At 50.3% G+C, this 20,159-nt stretch overlaps 1 protein-coding gene and 1 pseudogene across 1 annotated transcript in view; both read left to right on the top strand.

Moving 5' to 3' along the window:
* Positions 1-20,159, top strand: part of ST8SIA2 (ST8 alpha-N-acetyl-neuraminide alpha-2,8-sialyltransferase 2) — a 78,986-nt gene that overhangs the window by 47,414 nt on the left and 11,413 nt on the right. The window contains exons 4-5 of the mRNA XM_061159593.1: positions 6,269-6,526; positions 10,023-10,316. Of these exons, the coding sequence (XP_061015576.1) occupies positions 6,269-6,526; positions 10,023-10,316 (552 nt within the window). The remainder of the gene's footprint in view (positions 1-6,268; positions 6,527-10,022; positions 10,317-20,159) is intronic.
* Positions 18,608-19,322, top strand: LOC133068344 (cysteine and glycine-rich protein 2-like; annotated as a pseudogene).

Genomic DNA, 20,159 nt, shown 5'->3' with positions numbered 1-20,159 from the left:
TCAGTAGTCACCACGTGTGGGCTCAGTAGTCATCATGTGTGGGTTCAGTAGAGATCATGTGTGGGGCTCAGTAGTCATCGCGTGTGGAGCTCAGTGCTCGCTGCATGTGGGCTCAGTAGTCATCATGTGTGGGCTCAGTGCTCGCCACGTGTGGGCTCAGTAGTCACCGCGTGTGGACTCAGTAGTCATCACGTGCAGGCTCAGTGCTCGCCATGTGTGGGCTCAGTAGTCGCCTCGTGTGGGCTCAGTAGTCATCATGTGTGGGCTCAGTAGTCACCACGTGTGAGCTCAGTAGTCACAACGTGTGGACTCAGTAGTCATCACGTGCAGGCTCAGTGCTCGCCACGTGTGGGCTCAGTAGTTGCCTCGTGTGAGTTCAGTAGTCGCCACATCTGGGATCAGTTGTCACCATGTATGGGCTCAGTAGCTGCCACATGTGGGCTCAGTAGCTGCCTCGTGTGGGCTCAGTGCTTTCCATGTGTGGGCTCAGTAGTCATCACATGTGGGCTCAGTGCTCACTGTGTGTGGGCTCAGTAGCTGCCACGTGTGGGCTTAGTAGTCATCATGTGTGGGCTCAGTGCTCGCCACGTGTGGGCTCAGTAGTCACTGCGTGTGGGCTCAGTAGTCATCATGTGTGGGCTCAGTAGTCACCACGTGTGGGCTCAGTGCTTGCCACATGTGGGCTCAGTAGCTGCTGCGTGTGGGCTTAGTAGTCATCATGTGTGGGCTCAGTGCTCGCCGCGTGTGGGCTCAGTAGTCATCATGTGTGGGCTCAGTGCTTGCCGCGTGTGGGCTCAGTAGTCATCATGTGTGGGCTCAGTGCTCGCCACATGTGGGCTCAGTACTCACCACTTGTGAGCTCAGTAGTCATCATGTGTGGGCTCAGTAGTCACCACGTGTGGGCTCAGTAGTCATCGTGTGTGGGTTCAGTAGTCACCACGTGTGGGCTCAGTAGTCATCGCGTGTGGAGCTCAGTGCTCGCTGCATGTGGGCTCAGTAGTCATCATGTGTGGGTTCAGTGCTCGCCACGTGTGGGCTCAGTAGTCACCGCGTGTGGACTCAGTAGTCATCACGTGCAGGCTCAGTGCTCGCCATGTGTGGGCTCAGTAGTCGCCTCGTGTGGGCTCAGTAGTCATCATGTGTGGGCTCAGTAGTCACCACGTGTGAGCTCAGTAGTCACCACGTGTGGACTCAGTAGTCATCACGTGCAGGCTCAGTGCTCGCCATGTGTGGGCTCAGTAGTCGCCTCGTGTGGGCTCAGTAGTCATCATGTGTGGGCTCAGTAGTCACCACGTGTGAGCTCAGTAGTCACAACGTGTGGACTCAGTAGTCATCACGTGCAGGCTCAGTGCTCGCCACGTGTGGGCTCAGTAGTCGCCTCATGTGGGTTCAGTAGTTGCCACATCTGGAATCAGTTGTCACCATGTATGGGCTCAGTAGCTGCCACATGTGGGCTCAGTAGCTGCCTCGTGTGGGCTCAGTGCTTTCCACGTGTGGGCTCAGTAGTCATCACATGTGGGCTCAGTGCTCGCCGTGTGTGGGCTCAGTAGTCATCATATGTGGGCTCAGTAGTCATCATGTGTGGGCTCAGTGCTCACCATGTGTGGGCTCAGTAGCTGCCACGTGTGGGCTCAGTAGTCACCGCATGTGGGCTCAGTAGTCACCTCATGTGGGCTCAGTAGTCACCACGTGTGGGTTCAGTGCTTGCCGTGTGTGGGCTCAGTAGTCATCATGTGTGGGATCAGTAGCTGCTGTGTGTGGGCTCAGTGCTTTCCATGTGTGGGCTCAGTAGTCATCACGTGTGGGCTCAGTGCTTGCCGCGTGTGGGCTCAGTAGTCATCACGTGTGGGCTCAGCAGTCGCCACATGTGGGCTCAGCAGTCGACGTTCCCGGTCTCCAGAGCCTGGGCTCAGCAGTCACGGTGCACAGGCTCAGCTGCCCCTCGGCATGGGGAATCATCCTGGATCTGGCATCAAACCCATGTCTCCTGTGGATTCACCACCACTGGGCCCCCAGGGAAGCCCCTCCTGTCCTGCTCCTTGCAGAGCGATGTTTCCAGAGCGGTGTGGTCATTGTTGGGCGGTGGGAATGGGGAGCTGTTGGGGAGGGATTCCAAGGTCAGCACGGTGGCCACTTGGCTTGGACAGAGCTGCGGTAGACCGGCACAGACTGGTCAGTGCAGCATCCATTCCCTTGCAGGCGTTGTGCTGGGAGCTGACGTGAATCAGACCTGCTTGCAGCAGACCAAGTGTCCCAAAGCTAGAGCCCGGCCGTGAGATACTGACAGTGGGCTGTGTCACCTCATAGAAATAGGTGGGAAAGCTCCTACTGAGCTGAGCGCTTCATTTGGTAAGGGGGCTAAGAGGGCCGGCCAGGAGACACTTGCCAGGAGCAGTGGGTTTTGAGGGATACTTAGGAGTTTGCCAGGCATGCCATGCTGCTGCCTGAAGTCTGGTGTCTGTGCTCAGCATTGCTGGAGCACCCCTTGGGAGGAGGGGAGGAGGGGATGATGGTGTGGTAGCCAGGACCAGGTGGGAAAAAGCTCTGACATCACGGGGAGGCCGAGAACGGGGGGCAGGGGCCCGGGAGTCAGCCTGGACCTTAGCCGCCAGAAGGGCCACCAGGCAGAGTGGGGAGCTGCCCCCTCCAGGTGGGCTCACTATCAAAATGCCCCCCACCCCCTGGTTCTTGAAGCTTGGCTTTGGGACCTGAGGAGGTGTGGGGAGTAGGGAGGATGAGCTGGGAGGGCTGGCAGCTGACAAAGTGCCTGAAGGAGTGGACCCCTGTCACCTCCCTTCTGCCCCCCTCATTCAGGGTCTCTTCTGAGATCCCTGTGGTGGGGGGCCCGGCCTTCGTCTTACACCCCAACCACTGCCAGCCTGCCCTTACTGACCCCCGGTCAGCGGCCCCGGGGAGCACTAGGCCTAAGGCTGCTGTCACAAATTTCCACCAACTTGGTGGCTTCAAACAAAAGAAAATTCATTCCCTTACTGTTCTGGGGGCCAGAATTGTGAGCGCGACCTCTGAAGGCTCCAGGGGAGACTGTGTCTTCACGCTTCCAGCTTCTGCTGACTCCAGGCGCTCCCCATCGTGTGGCTGAGCCACTCGTCTCCGCCCCGTCTTCACAGAGCCTTTCCCTCTGTGTCTGTGTGTCCCCTCTCCTGTCTCTGATAAGGACACTTGTCGTTGGATTTAGGCCCAGCGGGGTAATCAAGATGACCTCGAGATCTTTAATTTAATTACATTTGCAAAGATGCTGTTTCCAAATATAGCACCTCACAGTTCTCAAGGGTTAGGAAAGTGAAAGTTAAGTGAAAGTCGCTCAGTCGTGTCTGACTCTTTGCGACCCCATGGACTATACAGTCCAAGGAATTCTCCAGGCCAGAATACTGGAGTGAGTAGCCTTTCCCTTCTCCAGGGGATCTTCCCAACCCAGGGATCGAACCTAGGTCTCCCACACTACAGGCGGATTCTTTACCAGCTGAGCCACAAGGGAAGCCCAAGAATACTAGAGTGGGTAGCCTGTCCCTTCTCCAGGGGATTTTCCCAACCCAGGAATCGAACCAGGGTCTCCTGCATTGCAGGTGGATTCTTTACCAGCTGAGCTACCAGGGAAGCCCCATGTATTTGGGGGAGCCCCTATTCACCCCAGGCTTGCCTGGTGGCTCAGATGATAAAGAATCTGCCTGCAATTGAGGAGACCCAGATTCCTTCCCTGGGTGGGGAAGATCCCCTGGAGAAGGGAATGGCAATCCACTCCAGTATCCTTGCCTGGAAAATCTCACGGACAGGAGCCTGGTGAGCGATGGTCCATGAGGTCACAGAGTCAGACATGACTGAGCAACTAACACTTTCACTTTCATTCACTCCAGTGTGGCTCAATGGTAAAGAAACTGCCTGCCAATGCAGGAGATGCAGGTTTGATCTCTGGGTTGGGAAGATCCCCTGGAGAAGGAAATGGCAACCCACTCCAGTATTCTTGCCTGGCAAATCCCATGGATAGAGGAGCTTGGGGGCTACAGTCCACGGGGTCTCAAGAGGCGGGCACGATGAGTGACTGAGCAGACATGTGCACCAGCTGTGAGTGAAAGCTTTCTGCCAGAACAAGCCCACCTGTGATCTCCGCTTACCCTTTCTCCCACCACTGGGTAGAGAAAGGACATCCCCACCCCTTTGGAGAAGAACAGACTGTGGCCTTCGTAGGGAGCCTGCAAACGCACAGCCACCCCGGCAGGAACAACGTGCCTTCACCCAGCGGGGAAAAGGATCTCCTTCATCTTCCTTCAATTAGTCACCAACATTATTCATAATAAAGATTCTGCGAGTGATTTGGAATGCTGTTTAATAATTGGTAGTAATTTCTCATAATTAGTTAGAAATTAATTCAGGCACAGAGGAATTTCTCTATGGGCTTTCTGGGGGCTCTTTGCTTTTAAATACTCTGGGGTAAGCAATTGCAAAGGTTTCAGCAATTTCCAAGCCATATTAGTTTGTAAATTGTGTCATCTTTGGTAAAGGTTCAGTAAATAAAAACAATGCCTCTGTTTTCCATTAAGAGATAGAAATTATTCATCAAGGGTGGTTTCCCATCCATGAAAACATGAGATTCAGGTCATTAATAAGGCAAGACCAGTGGAAGAAGAGCATCATGCCCTATCAAGCATTCTAGCCACCCCTGGGCAATGCCAAAGGCTCCCAAACCTGGACCCACCTAAGAGTCCCCTGTGGAGCCTTTCAAAGCGTGCTGAGACCCGCGCCATGCTGAGAATCAGGATTTTTCAGGCGTCAACCTGGACCTTCTGAATTCTTTATGGTTCCTCAAGTGATTGAATGTGCACCCCACATACATCACAGGTTGTGACCATCTCAGAGAACACGGACTCTTGAGGATCAGTGTTACCATCTGTCCAATGGGGCAGCCACCTTGCAAATCCTTACATTTGCAAAATGTGTGATGGTCCTATCCCTCTGGAGCTTGGTGGAAATGAAGAACAATCTCATTCTATTTGTTCTAGATAGGGGCTCGCTTGCTATAGGAAGTGAAGTTAATTCCAGCTGATCTGGGTACCGGATTTCCTTCTCCTGATGTCTAAAAATCTTTGGGGCAGTGTGTGTGTGTGTTAGTCACTCAGTCATGTCTGACTCTTTGCAACCCCACGGACTGTATAGCCTGCCAGGCTTCTCTGTCCATAGGATTCTCCAGGCAATAATACTGGAGGGGGAAGACATTCCCTTCTCCAGGTGATCTTCCTGACCCAGGGATTGAACCCAGGTCTCCTGTACTAACCGGTGGACTCGTTACCATCTGAACCTCCAGGGAAGCCCTTGGGACAGTATACAGTTTTTATAATAAAACCTCCAGTTAGGATCCCCAACTTCTTGGGATAAAATTCCCCAGGGGATTCTGAGAGGATTCCGGTCCCTTCTCTGACCACATCCCATCCTATTTATGTGCTTTGCTAGATGATTCTGGAACTTTCCCCCCAGAACTCACCCTGGTGCTGAGAGAGCTGTCCTCTTATTTTGTCCTCAACACAAAGCAGTGCTGCTCTATGGGACCAGACCTCTTTGGGCTTCGTAAATCACAGTTGACAAACTCCAAGCTAGATAGCAGTGAGGAGGGCCAGAGAGCCCACAGCACAGAGCGGACCAGCGCAGAGACTTCAGGCCATGTTCTCGGGCCCACCGAGGGGGAGTGGCTCACACCCCCACTGCCATCTGGGAGGCCCCTGTGCCCAGACACGGCTGCCAAGGAGGAAAGCGGGCTCTGAGGAGAAGGGACAGGTGTCATCTTGGGTTCCAGTTCCAACTCAGGACTGCTTGTCAGACGGTGACCCTGAATCCCGCTCAGAGAAGGGGGTCCGACATAGGATGACTACAGTCTGGGTTTGCCCAAGGTTCAAGGACACAGTTTGCCCCTGGGGCACAGAGCTTTCAGCCTAAGACCGTGCTTTCCTAGGCAAACCAGCTCGATGGGTCACCCTTCCAGGTCCCTCCATGATGAGCTCGCATTGAGTCCTAATGACAGCATTTCCCAAGGTGGGTGTCTTCTCTTAGAAAGCGGGTGTGAGCACAGCCACCAGATTGGCCTCTGGGCCATTTTGCGAGTCTCTGCCTGGAACCTGTTCTGAGGGCATCTGACCTCTCACTTCACCTGGGTGCGGGTCTGCAGCAGCTCTGCAGGGTGACCGAGGAGAGGAAAAGCCAGGTGGGCAAAAGGCAGCTGGCAACAGCAGACTTTTTCCTCATGTGTGTTTGCCTTTTGCAGGAAGCAAATCTTAAAGTTCTTGGATGCTGAAAAGGACATTTCTGTCCTCAAGGGGACCCTGAAACCCGGAGACATTATTCATTACATCTTCGACCGAGACAGCACAATGAACGTGTCCCAGAACCTCTATGAGCTCCTCCCCAGAACGTCTCCACTGAAAAACAAGCACTTCGGGACGTGTGCCATCGTGGGCAACTCTGGGGTCTTACTGAACAGCGGCTGTGGGCAGGAGATTGACACCCACAGCTTTGTCATCAGGTAACCGCAATAGGTACTCTGGACCCAAAGTGGCAGGCATTGCCAGTTATCCCAAGAGGCTGAAACCAGGCTAGTTGGCTTAGATCCCTGTGCATTAGAATTGCTTGGGTAGCCTTGAAAAGTCTCAAAGTCTAGGCTGTGCCCCAGACCATTTAAATCCATCTAAAGGGTCAGAGCCCAGGGAGCCTTAGGGCTTCTGATGTTCAACCAAGACTGAGTATCGCTGATCTAGAACGGAAGCAGGCAGACTCTGTCCCACTGCCTGTTTTTATCAATAAAGTTTTATTGAAACAACAGCCAAGCTCATTCATTCTCGTATCCTCAATGGCTGTTTTCTCATGACAGTGGATTAGTTGGGCAGAGTTGAAGAATCAAAACAGAGACAGCATACAGCCCACAAGCCTAAAATAACATCTGGCCTCTTAAAGAAAAATTTGCTGACCCCTGGATAGAGCCCAGTACAAAATGTCGGTTAAAAAAAAAAAAAAAAATAGTCTCTTGGCCAGTTTTTGGTCCAAGCTTATAAAACCCTTTTAAGGTGTATGCTACTAGTATCTTTATTACCCTGTAGACAAAACCTGGGAACTGAGGGGACAACAGAGAAATTTGGATTTGTACATGACTGTTACTCTCTCCAAAGCATCAGCTCTCATTTTCCAGTCACCTGGGGACACATTTGGACCCAGTTACCCATGGCCCTGACATCTGACCCCCCAACCCAGACTCAGAAACAAGGCCTTGCTGTCCCCTGATCAAAAGTAGAGCACACAGGGCCTCAAATTTCATCCCAAACACACCCCGGCCCTGGCGGAACCTCATCTCACGTTTCTATTGGGCCTGTCTTGATGCAAAGAGAGCCTTGTCCTCGGCTTTGGGAAGTGGCCTTATCACAGAGCTCCCTGGACCTCAGGACGTGGGACTAGATGGTGTCCTGACTCCTGTGTCCGCTGTGATGGACGCGCCACCACGGCCCGGCACCCACCTTTGTTTTAATTTGTTATCCTTTGCCTGGTTCTGTCTGTGCCTGGCATCCCCAGTGGCTCAGTCCCTTTTTTCAAAGCCCTCGAGTCTAAAGATTGGAGACAGAGGGGAGAAGGGGAGGGAAGTGGCAGGTTTGTCTGATCAGAAGCCAGAGAAGAGGTGAGGGTAGGTGAAAGTGTTAGTTGCTTACTCGTGTCTGACTCTTTGTGACCCCATGGACCGTACCCTACCAGGCTACTCTGTCCATGGGATTCTCTAGGCAAGGATACTAGAGTGGGTTGCCATGCCCTCCTCCAGGGGATCTTCCCGACCCAGGGATCAAACCTGGGTCTCCTGCATTGCAGGCAGATTGTTTATCACCTGAGCCACCAGAGAAGGCCTTGGTAGGAAGAATATTAAAGATGCAGAGGGACCAGTCACCTCCTGGGGACCAGGGCAGAGGTGACCTGATTTTCACGGTGATCTTTCTTTGCTCCACCCAGCCCAGCCCCAAGATTCCTAGAGGCCGCGGCAGGTTCTAGTCAACATTTTGTTTTGGACACTTGCACAGAGAGATGAGCAGCGTGGTGTCCGGAGTCTGGTCTTGGCTCTTCTACCCTTTTGTCACTTGACTCAGAGTGTGTCACTCCCCTTTCTGGGCCTCGGTTTCATCATCTGTAAAATGGGTAGTTGGGCTGGTGGTCTCTGACCTTCAACGAGTGTATGAACCACCTGAGCTTATCAAGAGGCAGGGTCATCAGGGCTGGGGTGAGGCCTGACTAATGCCCTTGTGCCGATGCGTGGACCCCACCTGGAGAGGCTCAGCCATAGCCTGCTTTGCCTCTCCTGGGACCCACATCTGCAGTGGTCCTCACACACTTAGAATAGAGGGAGCCGCTTGAAGCAACGTGTGGTTGTCCTTTGACCTTGACTCCATGGCTCTTGCAGATCTGCGTGTCTGTGGGGCAGCCTTTGTGGTCTTTAGGGACAAAAGTCAGATGGCCCGGCTGTGTACACACCCCCATTTGATGCCAGATGGCAGCACCCCCGACACACAGGCCCTTTGCCATCTCACTCTGCTTGCGGCTCCAGCCTCATCCCCACTACACAATGTGCCTCTCTCAGACCACATCACCAGCCTTCCCCTACATACCAGCACGGGTCCACACCTCTATGCCCCAGGGATACATTCACTGGGGCCACAGTGTGATGTTTCCTAAGCTGCCCAGTTATAAGACTCAGCTGAAGAGCTTGTAAAAATAGCTATCAATTCCTCAACTCGCCGGCTGAATCCAGATCTCCAGGTGAGGGACCTGGGGAGTCTGTATTTTTAACCAGTGCCTGAGGTGATTCTCCAGCTCTTGCAAGCTGGAGAAACACTCTCCTGAGGAGCCTCATCCACAAACAGGCTTCTGCTCTTCCATCCTCCTAGACTTCCCACTACAATTCCCACCTCCGGAAGACCACCTGAAGCGCCTCCTCCCTGGGAGGATGCTGGTAACTACACATGTACTGCGCTCTCCCTGTGGTCCAGCAGCTTTCTAAGTACCGTGGATGTCTAGGCACTGCTTTCATCCCTAGGAGGGGGTCCTGCTGTGATCTCCATCACAGAAGCTGTTGTGGCTGTTCCTTAGCCAGCAGGGAAGCTCTCAGAAAGCAGAGAGGTTGAGCAGGTGACCTGGAGTCACACGGGTAGAACGTACTCAGTCGCTTCAGTCGTATCTGACTCTGGGTGACTTTATGGACTGTAGCCCGCCAGGCTCCTCTGTCCATTGGATTCTCCAGGCAAAAATACTGGAGTAGGTTGTCATTTCCTCCTCCAGGGGATCTTCCCGGCCCAGGGACTGAACCTGCATCTCTTCTGTCTCCTGCATTGGCAGGCAGGTTCTTTACCACTAGCGCCACCTCGGGAGCCCAGGTAGAAAGTATCAGAACTGAATTCTGAACCCAGGAGTGTGTCTTTGGAGCCCACGCTCTGTCACCTGATGTGACCAGGTCACACTTGCTTATAGCATGGTCATCATGTGGGCTGAGGGCTCTTCTACAAGATCCTGAGCGCCAGAAGGCAGGCACTGTACCACTCCTGGGCCCAGCAAGTTTCCATGAATGTGCTGGAGAGAGTGTGCTCAGTCGTGTCTGACTCTGCGACCCCATGGGCTGTCGCCCATCAGGCCCCTCTGTCTGTGGGATTCTCCAGGCTAGGATACTGGAGTGGGTTGCCATTTCCTCCTCCAGGGATCTTCCCGACCCAGGGATCAAACTCACATCTCCTGCGTCTCCTGCGTTGGCAGGAGGACTCTTCCACTGCTGAGCCACCTGGGAAGCCCACAAATATGCGAAGGACCTGATAAATATATGTAGCAGGAGAAGAAACAGGGATGCCAGAAGGGACCAGAAAGTGCAGGAAGGTGCCCTGGGTCTTTGTTTGGGGATGAGGAGGAAGCAAGGGGAGTAAAGGATGGATAGAGTTAAGGATACGCAGTGGTGCCTCAGCTTTCCCCAAAACGTCATTCATTGCTGCCTCTTTGTCCGGCAGGTGCAACCTGGCCCCCGTGCAGGAGTATGCCCGGGATGTGGGGCTCAAGACTGACCTGGTGACCATGAACCCCTCCGTCGTCCAGCGGGCCTTCGAGGACTTGGTCAACGCCACGTGGCGAGAGAAGCTGCTGCAGCGGCTACACAGCCTCAACGGCAGCATCCTGTGGATCCCCGCCTTCATGGCCAGGGGCGGCAAGCAGCGTGTCGAGTGGGTCAACGAGCTCATCTTGAAGCACCGCGTCAACGTGCGTACTGCATACCCCTCTCTGCGCCTGCTGCACGCCGTCCGCGGGTGAGCAGCCCCGGGGTGCGGGAGGGGTGGGGTGGCCGTATTCCTTTCCCAGCTGCGTCTGCAGCGCTCACTCCCTAGTTGTCTAACTTCTGCTAGTCACCTGGCCTTTCTGAGCCTCGTGTCCTGGAGAAGTGGGTCGGCAGATGGGCAGCATGTAGCATGCCGGTGTTGACCGAGGGGTATTGCTTGCCCAGAGAGCCGCGTGGAGAATGATTCTCCGACAGCTGTTGAGCAGAGAAGGAATCATAAGAGGGCAGGAACAGAAGCAGGAATATTTGTTGGGAAGCTCTTGCAGGAGTCCAGGCTGGGACTTACAGTGGCTTAGACTGAGATGCTGGGCGTGAATGTGCCACAGTGTGGCCAGATTTGCTAGAACATTTGGAGTAGCGTCTAAGTGTTAGTTGCTCAGTCATGTCCAACTCTTTTGTGAAAGCCACAGACTGTAGCCCGCCAGGCTCCTCTGCCATGGGATTTCCCAGGCAAGAACACTGGAGTGGTTTGCCATGCCCTTCTCCGGGGATCTTCCCGACCCAGGGATAGAACCTGGGTCTCCTGCATTGCAGGCAGGTTCTTTGCTCTCTGAGCCACCAGGGAAGCCATTTGGAATAGAGGCGGCAGGACTTGCCAATGGATTCTGTTTAAGGACCTCAAGGGGTGAGAGAAAGAGAAAATCCAAGGTGACTGTCAAGATTAGAGGTGGGGCAGATGCTTGGTCGGTGGTGTCATTTTCTGTGATGGGAGAATTTGGGGGAACTTTGTGTGTGTTTGGGCATGTTGAGAAACAGAGCTTTTTCTTGGACATCTTAAGTATGAGATGTCTATCACAAATATACCCCGCCACACTCCTGACCCCCATCTTGGTCCTGCATCTAATGATTCATCCAGTCTCCTGGCAGTTCACAGTCTTGCTCTGGTGTCGTAAGACAGTTTCTGAGGCATATTGGAATGATCTTCACTGGGGCCTTAGCCTAACTCGGTGTGACCTGGGAAGCCCTCTGAGCCACCCAGAAAGGACTCATGCTATTCTCATAAAGGTGACCCCTCGAGGCACCCAAGCCTGTGACCCACACTGGTCTCATTAGAGTAGGTATCAGTACAGAAACTCACTGCTCCCAAGAAAGACCCAGAGAAACATGCGGTGAGAGACATTCGTGGCTGATGGAGCAGAGCGGTACCTGCATGGACCAGGGCTCACTGCGGCCACATCCCTCATCCTGGAGGCTGACCTGTCAAGCCTCCCTTTAGGGCCCACTTCAACTCCCCGCCCCCCCACAGGGAGCTTCCCTGGTGGCTCAGACAATAAAGAATCATCCCGCAATGCAGGAGGCCCAGGTTCACCTCTGGGTCCGGAAGATCCCCTGGAGAAGGGAATGGTCATCCACTCCAGTATTCTTCCCTGGAGAATTCCAGGGACAGCGGAGCCTGGCGGGCTACCGTTCATGAGGTCACAAAGGGCCAGACACGACTGAGTAACTTTCAGCTCAGCTCATCCCCTCCCAGGGTGGGGCTGCCGCAGCAACCCCAACTCATCGGTTCAGTCTCCATGCCTTTTAACGTCATTTCTTCCTGGAAGGAGGTCTTTAGGTGATTTGGAGGTCAGAGGATATAAGGGAAGGAGATGAACTGCCCGTTGGTAAAGAGAGAAAAAGTCCCTTGGCTGGGGAATGGGCAACCACCTGGAAGAAACGATACAGCCAGAGCTATTTCCAGCTATCATTGACTCACTTTCACCTGTCAAAATAGCATTAAGAGCCAGTAATAAACCCTTTAAACAAACAGGCTGTTAATCCTGAGATTGCCTCGTCTTCCTTTGCAGGAACTCCCAGGAGGAAACAGTGCAGGAGAGACAAATGGGGAGGGCTTCTCCTTTTAGCGAGCGGAGGAGGTGGGGGATGAGGGCTTCAGGGGCTTGGGACGGATTTCTGCCAAGGACCGCCTCCCTCTGCGGGGACACTGGGCCTTATAGGGTTTGTGTCCAGTAGGGATCATCGAGGAGATGAACAGTGTCTGTATTGAGAGGAAGGGCTTGCCTCTGTCCTGATGGGAGCTTATCTGGTGTTTACTGCAAGAAGAAGAATGGGCTGATAAGGGGTGCAGAGCAAAGGCCCCTGAGAAAGGACCAAGGGGTCATAGAGGAGAGGGCTCAGGAGGAAGCTGGCTAAGAGGCAATCTGGCCTAGCGTCACAAATATGGGTTTGGGAGGGAGGGACACCCGGGTTCACATTTCCGTTCGGTTACTCCTTAGCTGCGTAATGAGCTTGACCAGGCGGCTTGTCTCGCAAGCCCTGCTTTCTCTGTGTGTCCACTGGGCAGCAGGAGCCACGGCAGAAGGTACTGTCCTCGGTCCTAGACGGTGCGGCCGCTGCCACACCGGGAGGCAGGCACACAGTCAGGCATGCCTACTGCCGTCACGGCAGCTGCCTCCAACCCCCAGCCGGGGGAGTAGACTGCTTCTGTAGCCTCAACAGGTAGAATCAGGATCAGAGGGTGAAACCACAGAAGGGAAAGTACACTTAGGCTCCATCTGATAAAGGTTTCTAAAGAACAGTGGACCAAGTCAAATTCACCTGTCAGGAGCCCTTCACCTCAAAGTTCCAAGACGGGCTGTAGTCTGCAGAATAATCTCATTTCCTTATTAAAAATCTATTTATGAGGTTCTTAATCCTGTTTCAACCCTGTTTATGAGGTGAGACCAGATAAACACTTTTTATTGTGGTAAAATATGCACCACACAAAATTTACCATTTTAACCATTTTTATCTGTACAGTTCAGTAGTGTCCAGCATATTTACATTGTTGTGAAACTGATCTCCAGAACGTTTTAATCTTTCAAATCCAAGATTCTGTATGCACTAAACACAAGTCCCCTTTTCCTCATATATCCAAGCTCTGGTATCCACCATTCTACTTCAGGCACTATAAATTTGGCTACTTTAGATACCTCATATTAAAGTTGCTCAATTAAAGTGTAAGTTGCTCAACTGTGTCTGACTCTTTGTGACCCCATGAACTGTATTCACCAGGCTCCTCTGTCCATGGAATTCTCCAGGCAAGAATATTGGAGTGGGTAGCCACTTCCTTTTCCAGGGGATCTTCCCAATCCAGGAAGATCAAACCTGGGTCTCCTGCATTGCAGCCAGATTCTTTACCATCTGAGCCACAAGGGAGGCCCATTAGTTCCCCTAAAAGACACCTCATATAAGTAAGTAAAGTAATACTTATATGAGCTTTACTTATATAGTATCTTCTCCTTTGTGACTGGCTTGTTTGGCTTAATGTAATGTCCTCAAGGTTCATCCGTGTTGTAGCACGGGTCAGAATTTCCTCAGTTTTGAAGGCTGAATAGCATTCTATTGTGTATAAATGTCATGTTTTGTTTGTCCATTCATCCATCAGTGGACATTTAGGTTGCTTTCACCTCTTGACTCCTTTGAATAGTGTTGCTATGAAGATGGGTGTGCGAACATCCCTTTGAGAACCTACTTTCTATTCTTGGGATATACACTCAGAAATGGAATTGTTGGATTACACAGTGGTTCTATTTTTAATTTTTTTAGGACCCTCTATACAGTTTTCCACGGTGGCAGCACCATTTTACAGGCCACCAACAGTGTACAAGAGTTCCAGTTTCTCCATATTCATGCCAACATTTGTTGTTTGATTTCTCCACATCCTTACCAACATTTGTTATTTGGTTTCTTTTTGTTATTTTGTTTCTTGAGAGTAGCCCATTTTAACCATTTTAAAGTGTACAGTTCATTCAGAAGAAATTCACTATTACAGAAAAACATAGGCGAATGTCTATGATCTTGGGTTTGTCAATGGTTTCCTAAGTATGACTTGAAAAGAAAAGGCAACAAAGACAATAATACAATAGATAAAAGCGGACTTTGTCAAAATTAGAACTCTGTGTGTGCCAATAAAGCAACACATCAAGAGAGTTAAAAGATAAACCATAGAATAGGAGAAAATATTTACAAATCATGTATCTATCAAGGGATTAACATTCAGAATATATAGAGAACTCTGATAACTCAACAACAAAAAAATCAAACAACCCACTTCAACAATGGCCAAAGATTTGAATAGACATTTCGCCAAAGAAGATATACAAGGGACCAAATAAGCACATGAAAAGGTGCTCAACATCACTAATCACTAGGGAACTATAAGTCAAAACCACAATGCATTGCCACTTCACACCCACTTGGATGGCTATTATCAAAGCAGTGGAAAATAAAAAGTGGGAGGAAATTGACATCCTTGTGCTTGCTGATGGGACTGTCAAGTGGGAATTGACTTTGAGACATCATGTGTCTCTGTTTTACAAATGAGGAACCTGATGCCCAGACAGGTTTTGTGACTTGTATGAGGTCACCAAGTTTCTGTATTTGGGCACACTATGACTGTGTGGATCACAATAAACTGTGGAAAATTCTGAAAGAGATGGGAATACCAGACCACCTGACCTGCCTCTTGAGAAACCTGTATGCAGGAAAGGAAGCAACAGTTAGAACTGGACATGGAATAACAGACTGGTTCCGAATAGGAAAAGGAGTACATCAAGGCTGTATATTGTCACCCTGTTTATTTAATTTATATGCAGAGTACATCATGAGAAACGCTGGGCTGGAGGAAGCACAAGCTGGAACAAGATTGCCGGGAGAAATATCAGTAACCTCAGATATGCAGATGACACCACCCTTATGGCAGAAAGTGAAGAAGAACTAAAGAGCTTCTTGATGAAAGTGAAAGAGGAGAGTGAAAAAGTTGGCTTAAAGCTCAACATTCAGAAAACTAAGATCATGGCATCCGGTCCCATCACTTCATGGCAAATGGATGGGGAAACAGTGGCTGACTTTATTTTTCTGGGCTCCAGAATCACTGCAGATGGTGATTGAAGCCATGAAAATAAAAGACGCTTGCTCCTTGGAAGGAAAGTTATGACCAACCTAGACAGCATATTAAAAAGCAGAGACATTACTTTGCCAACAAAGGTCTGTCTAATCAAGGCTATGGTTTTTCCAGTGGTCATGTATGGATGCGAGAGTTGGACTATAAAGAAAGCTGAGCACAGAAGAATTGATGCTTTTGAACTGTGGTGTTGGAGAAGACTCTTGAGAGTCCCTTGGACTGCAAGGAGATCCAACCAGTCCATCCTAAGGGAGATCAGTCCTGGGTGTTCATTAGAGGGACTGATGTTGAAGCTGAAACTCTAATACTTTGGCCACGTGATGCAGAGAGCTGACTCATTTGAAAAGACCCTGATGCTGGGAAGGATTGAGGGCAGGAGGAGAAGAGGACGACAGAGGATGGGATGGTTGGATGGCACCATCCATCCACCCGGGTTTGGGTGGACTCCGGGAATTGGTGATGGACAGGGAGGCCTGACGTGCCGCGGTTCATGGGGTCGCAAAGAGTCGGACACGACTGAGCGACTGAACTGAGTGAGTTCGGGGGGCTAGGAGCTGCTGCACTCCACAGGTGGTCTGAGCAAACCACAGTGGGTAGCAGCGTATCAAGACTCCACGGGCACAGCAGCATTGTCCCAAACACAGGTCAGCCTCCCCACCAGGCGGAACAAACAGGAAGGTCAGCACACCTCGGAATAAACGCATGAGATAGATTTCTGTTTCCAGACCCATTTTACTCATAAGGAAACAGGCTCAGGAATGCTAAAAGAGAGAATCACCTGAGCTCACTCAGATGTGGAGGAGGGGGATTAGAATCCACAATAGAGGTTTCAAAGTTCTCTGCTCCTCCCACCGCTACCCTGTTCCCGTGTCCCTGACAGACAGACTGATCTCTGTCTGTTGACCACTGATGCCCCAGAGTCACTAATTGATTGACTACCAGCCTCCTGTCCTGCCAACTGTCTCCATTTTTTTTACCTGTGACTTACATGAAGGCAGGGGCTTCACAGGTGGCTCAGTGGTAAAGAATCTGCCTGCCAACGTGGGAGATGTAGGAGATGCAGGTTCAATTCCTGGGTCAGGAAGATCCCCTAGAGGAGGTCATGGAAACCCACTCTGGTATTCTTGCCTGGAGAATTCCATGGACAGAGGAGCCTGGCTGGCTACAGTCTATGGGGTTGCAAAGAGACAAGACCTGGCAACTAAACCACAACAGCACAGACGCACATGAATGCGTCAGTTGTCTGATTAGCAAATTCACAAGTGGTGTGACTTTGGGGGAATTCCCAATATTTGGGTCCTCAGTGTTGAATGCAAATCTCTCTTGTTAGGCTGAAGTGAAAGTGTTGGTCACTCAGTCATGTCCGACTCTTTGCAACTCCCTGGACTATAGCCCGCCAGTCTCCTCTGTCAATGAATATCTTCAGGCAAGAACACTGGAGTGGATAGCCATTCCCTTCTCCAAGGGATCTTTCCAACCCAGGGATCAAACTTGGGTCTGCCACATCACAGGCGAATTCTTTACGTCTGAGCCATGAGGGAAGCCCTTGTCAGGCTGAAACAATGAGCCAATCTAAGAGGAAGATATTTCATATGAATGAATGGATGCAAGACTCTCTACTTGGGTTCCAAACGATTGTACGGGTACAGAGGGATCAGCAGATGTGTGGTCGCTCAAAGGGATAACGTGATCGTAACATCTTATCTTTGAGAGTCAGGGAGTTCAGTTACACCTTGGTCAAATCCAACTCAGAAAACCTCATACAGTTTTGGGTACCAGGCTGGAGAGGGGCCACAGCGGCAAAGAAATTAAAAAGTTGAAAGGATTTGAAAAGAGCAGTCTCCAGAGAGCATGACAGCAGTCTTTCTTCATTCAGCAAATACTTACAGGCACCTTGAGGGTTCCAGGCCCGTGCTGGGGAAACACAAAAATCATTAAATGAAGGCTCCTGCCTTGAAAGATTCACTGATTTGGGCTGTGAGGCTGCAATGAGTTCTGGGAAAGAATCTATAGCAGCAGTCCCCAACCTTTTTGGTGTGCATGTGTGCTAAGTCACTTCAGTCGGGTTTGACTCTGTGTGACCTTATGGATTGTAGCCCACCAGGTTCCTCTGTCCATGGGATTCTCCAGGCAAGAATACCGGATTGGGTTGTTATGCCCTCCTCCAGGAGATCTTCCCGACCCAGGAATCAAACCCACATATCTTATGTCTACCTGCATTGACAGGCTGGTTGTTTACCAATAGCACCACCTAGGAAGCCCAACCTTTTTGGCACCAGAGACCAATTTCATGGAAGACAATTTTTTTCACGGGCCGGTGTAGGGGATGGTGTTATTCTAGCACATTACATTAATTGTGCACTTTAAGGCTGCCACTGATCTGACAGGAGGTACCAATCCGTGACCTCGAGGCTGAGGACCCCTGATCTAGAGTGAGTCCAGTTTCCTCTGGACACTGGGAAGAACATTCCATCAAATACGATCATCTGAAGTGAGGGTTGCCTCTTAGGAACGGATGAGTTCCGCATTCTTGGAGATGTCCAGTCTGCAAGGCATGCCCCTTCCTGGGCTGTGGAAAGGGAAATCCGTATTATACAGTGAGTGTGTTAGTTTGCAAGGGCTCCCGTAACAAAGCACCACAGGGCGGGTGACCTAAAGACAGAAATGTGTTGCCCTACAGTTTTGAGGCTAGAAATTCTTCTGGGGGCTTTAAGGGAAGAATCTGTTCCATGTGTCTCTCTGTGGCTTGTAGGTGGCCGTCCTCATCATCCTCCCTGTGTGTCTGTCTCCAGCTTTAAGGACATCAGTTGGATTAGATTAGAACTCAGTCTCATACCCTCACTCTAACTTGGTTATCTCTATAAAGACCTTTATCTCCAAAGGTCACATTCTGAGGTACTGGGAGATATGACTTCAATATACAAGTTTTTTTTTTTATAAATTATTTTTAATTTTTTTTTTTTGATGTGGACCATTTTTAAAGTATTGAATTTGTTACAATACTGTTTCTGTTTTATGTTTTGGTTTCTTTGACCACAAGGCACCTGGTAGTAGTTTGCCCCAGTCTCCTCCGGCGAACACAGATACAGACGTGAAAGTGTGTTCCATGGTGGAGGTTTAGTCACTAAGTCATATCCAACTCTTTACCACCCCTGTTTGGACTGTAGCCCACCAGGCTTCTCTGTCCATGGTATTCCCCCAGGCAAGAATACTGGAGTGAGTTGCCATTTCCTTCTCCTGTGGATCTTCCCAATCCAGCGATCAAACCTGGGTCTCCTTCATTGCAGGCAGTTTCTTTACCAACTGAGCCACCAGGGAATCTCATGGTTGTGTTACCCAAAGAAAGGGAGGAAGGCCAGACTCCCTCTGCCGTTTCTGCGACCTGTTCTCGAGCACTCAGCGTGGTCCTCCTTCCGATTCGAGATGCCTGTCTGGGGAGGCGGCAACAAGTGCGGGGCTTGTGGGAGGACCGTGTACCACGCCGAGGAGGTGCAGTGTGACGGCCGGAGCTTCCACCGCTGCTGCTTTCTGTGCATGGCCTGCAGGAAGCATTTAGATAGTACGACAGTGGCAATTCATGATGAAGAGATCGACTGCAAATCCTGCTACGGAAAGAAGGACGGGCCAAAAGGCTACGGGTATGGCCAGGGCGCAGGCACGCAACATGGACGGGGGTGAGAGGCTGGGCATCAAGCCTAACAGTGTTCAACCTCACAGGCCGACAACAAACCCAAACACTTCTAAATTTGCTCAGAAATACGGAGGTGCCGAGAAGTGTTCCAGATGTGGGGATTCCGTATACACTGCTGAGAAGATCACTGGAGCGGGAAAGCCCTGGCACAAAAACTGTTTCCGATGTGCTAAGTATGGGAAGAGTCTTGAGTCAACAACTCTGACTGAGAAAGAAGGTGAAATCTATTGTAAAGGATGGTATGCAAAGAACTTTGGGCCCAAGGGATTTGGCTACAGCCAAGGAGCAGGAGCCCTTGTTCATGCTCAGTAGAGGTGCAAACCCAGAACCGAGAAAGATCACACACTGAGAATCTCTACATAATCTAGGCACAGATAACCTAACACTAAACTACTGTGAAATTCTACAGTACTGAAGTACTGCATGTTGCCCTGTACTTGGATAGGCTGGCTGACTAGTAGGAAGACAGGACTATATCTTTTCACTTTATTCATCTGTATTTCAAGAACTATTTCTTTTACATTTTAAATAAAACTTCAGCTTAAAAAAAAAAAAGAAAGGGAGGAAGGACTGGGGTGTTAAAGCACAGATGGCATTTGGTCATTTTTAATGGATTGTCTTTTTTCTTAATAGCAGTGTACATAGTCCAAAGAAAAAGTCAAATAGTACAGAAGGATTTCAAGTGAAAAGTGAGCCCTTCTCCACAGAGACAGCCTGTTAAACTGGTTTTTCTATGTGTAACCTTCCAGAGATATCCATTTTCACACCTTAGGGAGCATGTTTTAAGTACTGCATTTGCTAAATTCTGAAAATTATTCCATATCGACATGCACCACCTCATTCTCCTTCACAGCTGCCTAACAGTCCACCATATCTGGACCATAATTTCTGTAAGCAGAAGGCATCAGTGGGCATCACAGGCTTTTCCAATCTTCTGCTGGTATAATCATTATTACAGAGATCATCCGAGTCTGACATCTACACACATATGTATGTATGTAGGCTTGCTTTTTAGATGTGCTGTTGCTACAAAGAGATGGTTTTTGCTACACACATTGTTAGTTTTCCTAGAGATTGCCAAATTGCCCAACCTAAAAGTAGGTACCAATTTACACTTCCACCTATGATTATTGAAAATGCCTGTTTCCCCTTAACCTTGCCAACATGACATATTATTAATACCTGCTATCTCTGCCAATCTGGTGAAAAAAAGGACATCTCACTGTTGTGTGAAATTG

This window comes from Dama dama, chromosome 13 (genome assembly GCF_033118175.1).
Source record: "Dama dama isolate Ldn47 chromosome 13, ASM3311817v1, whole genome shotgun sequence".
Classification (NCBI taxonomy): domain Eukaryota; kingdom Metazoa; phylum Chordata; class Mammalia; order Artiodactyla; family Cervidae; genus Dama; species Dama dama.
This window is presented reverse-complemented; position numbering and strand designations above follow the sequence as displayed.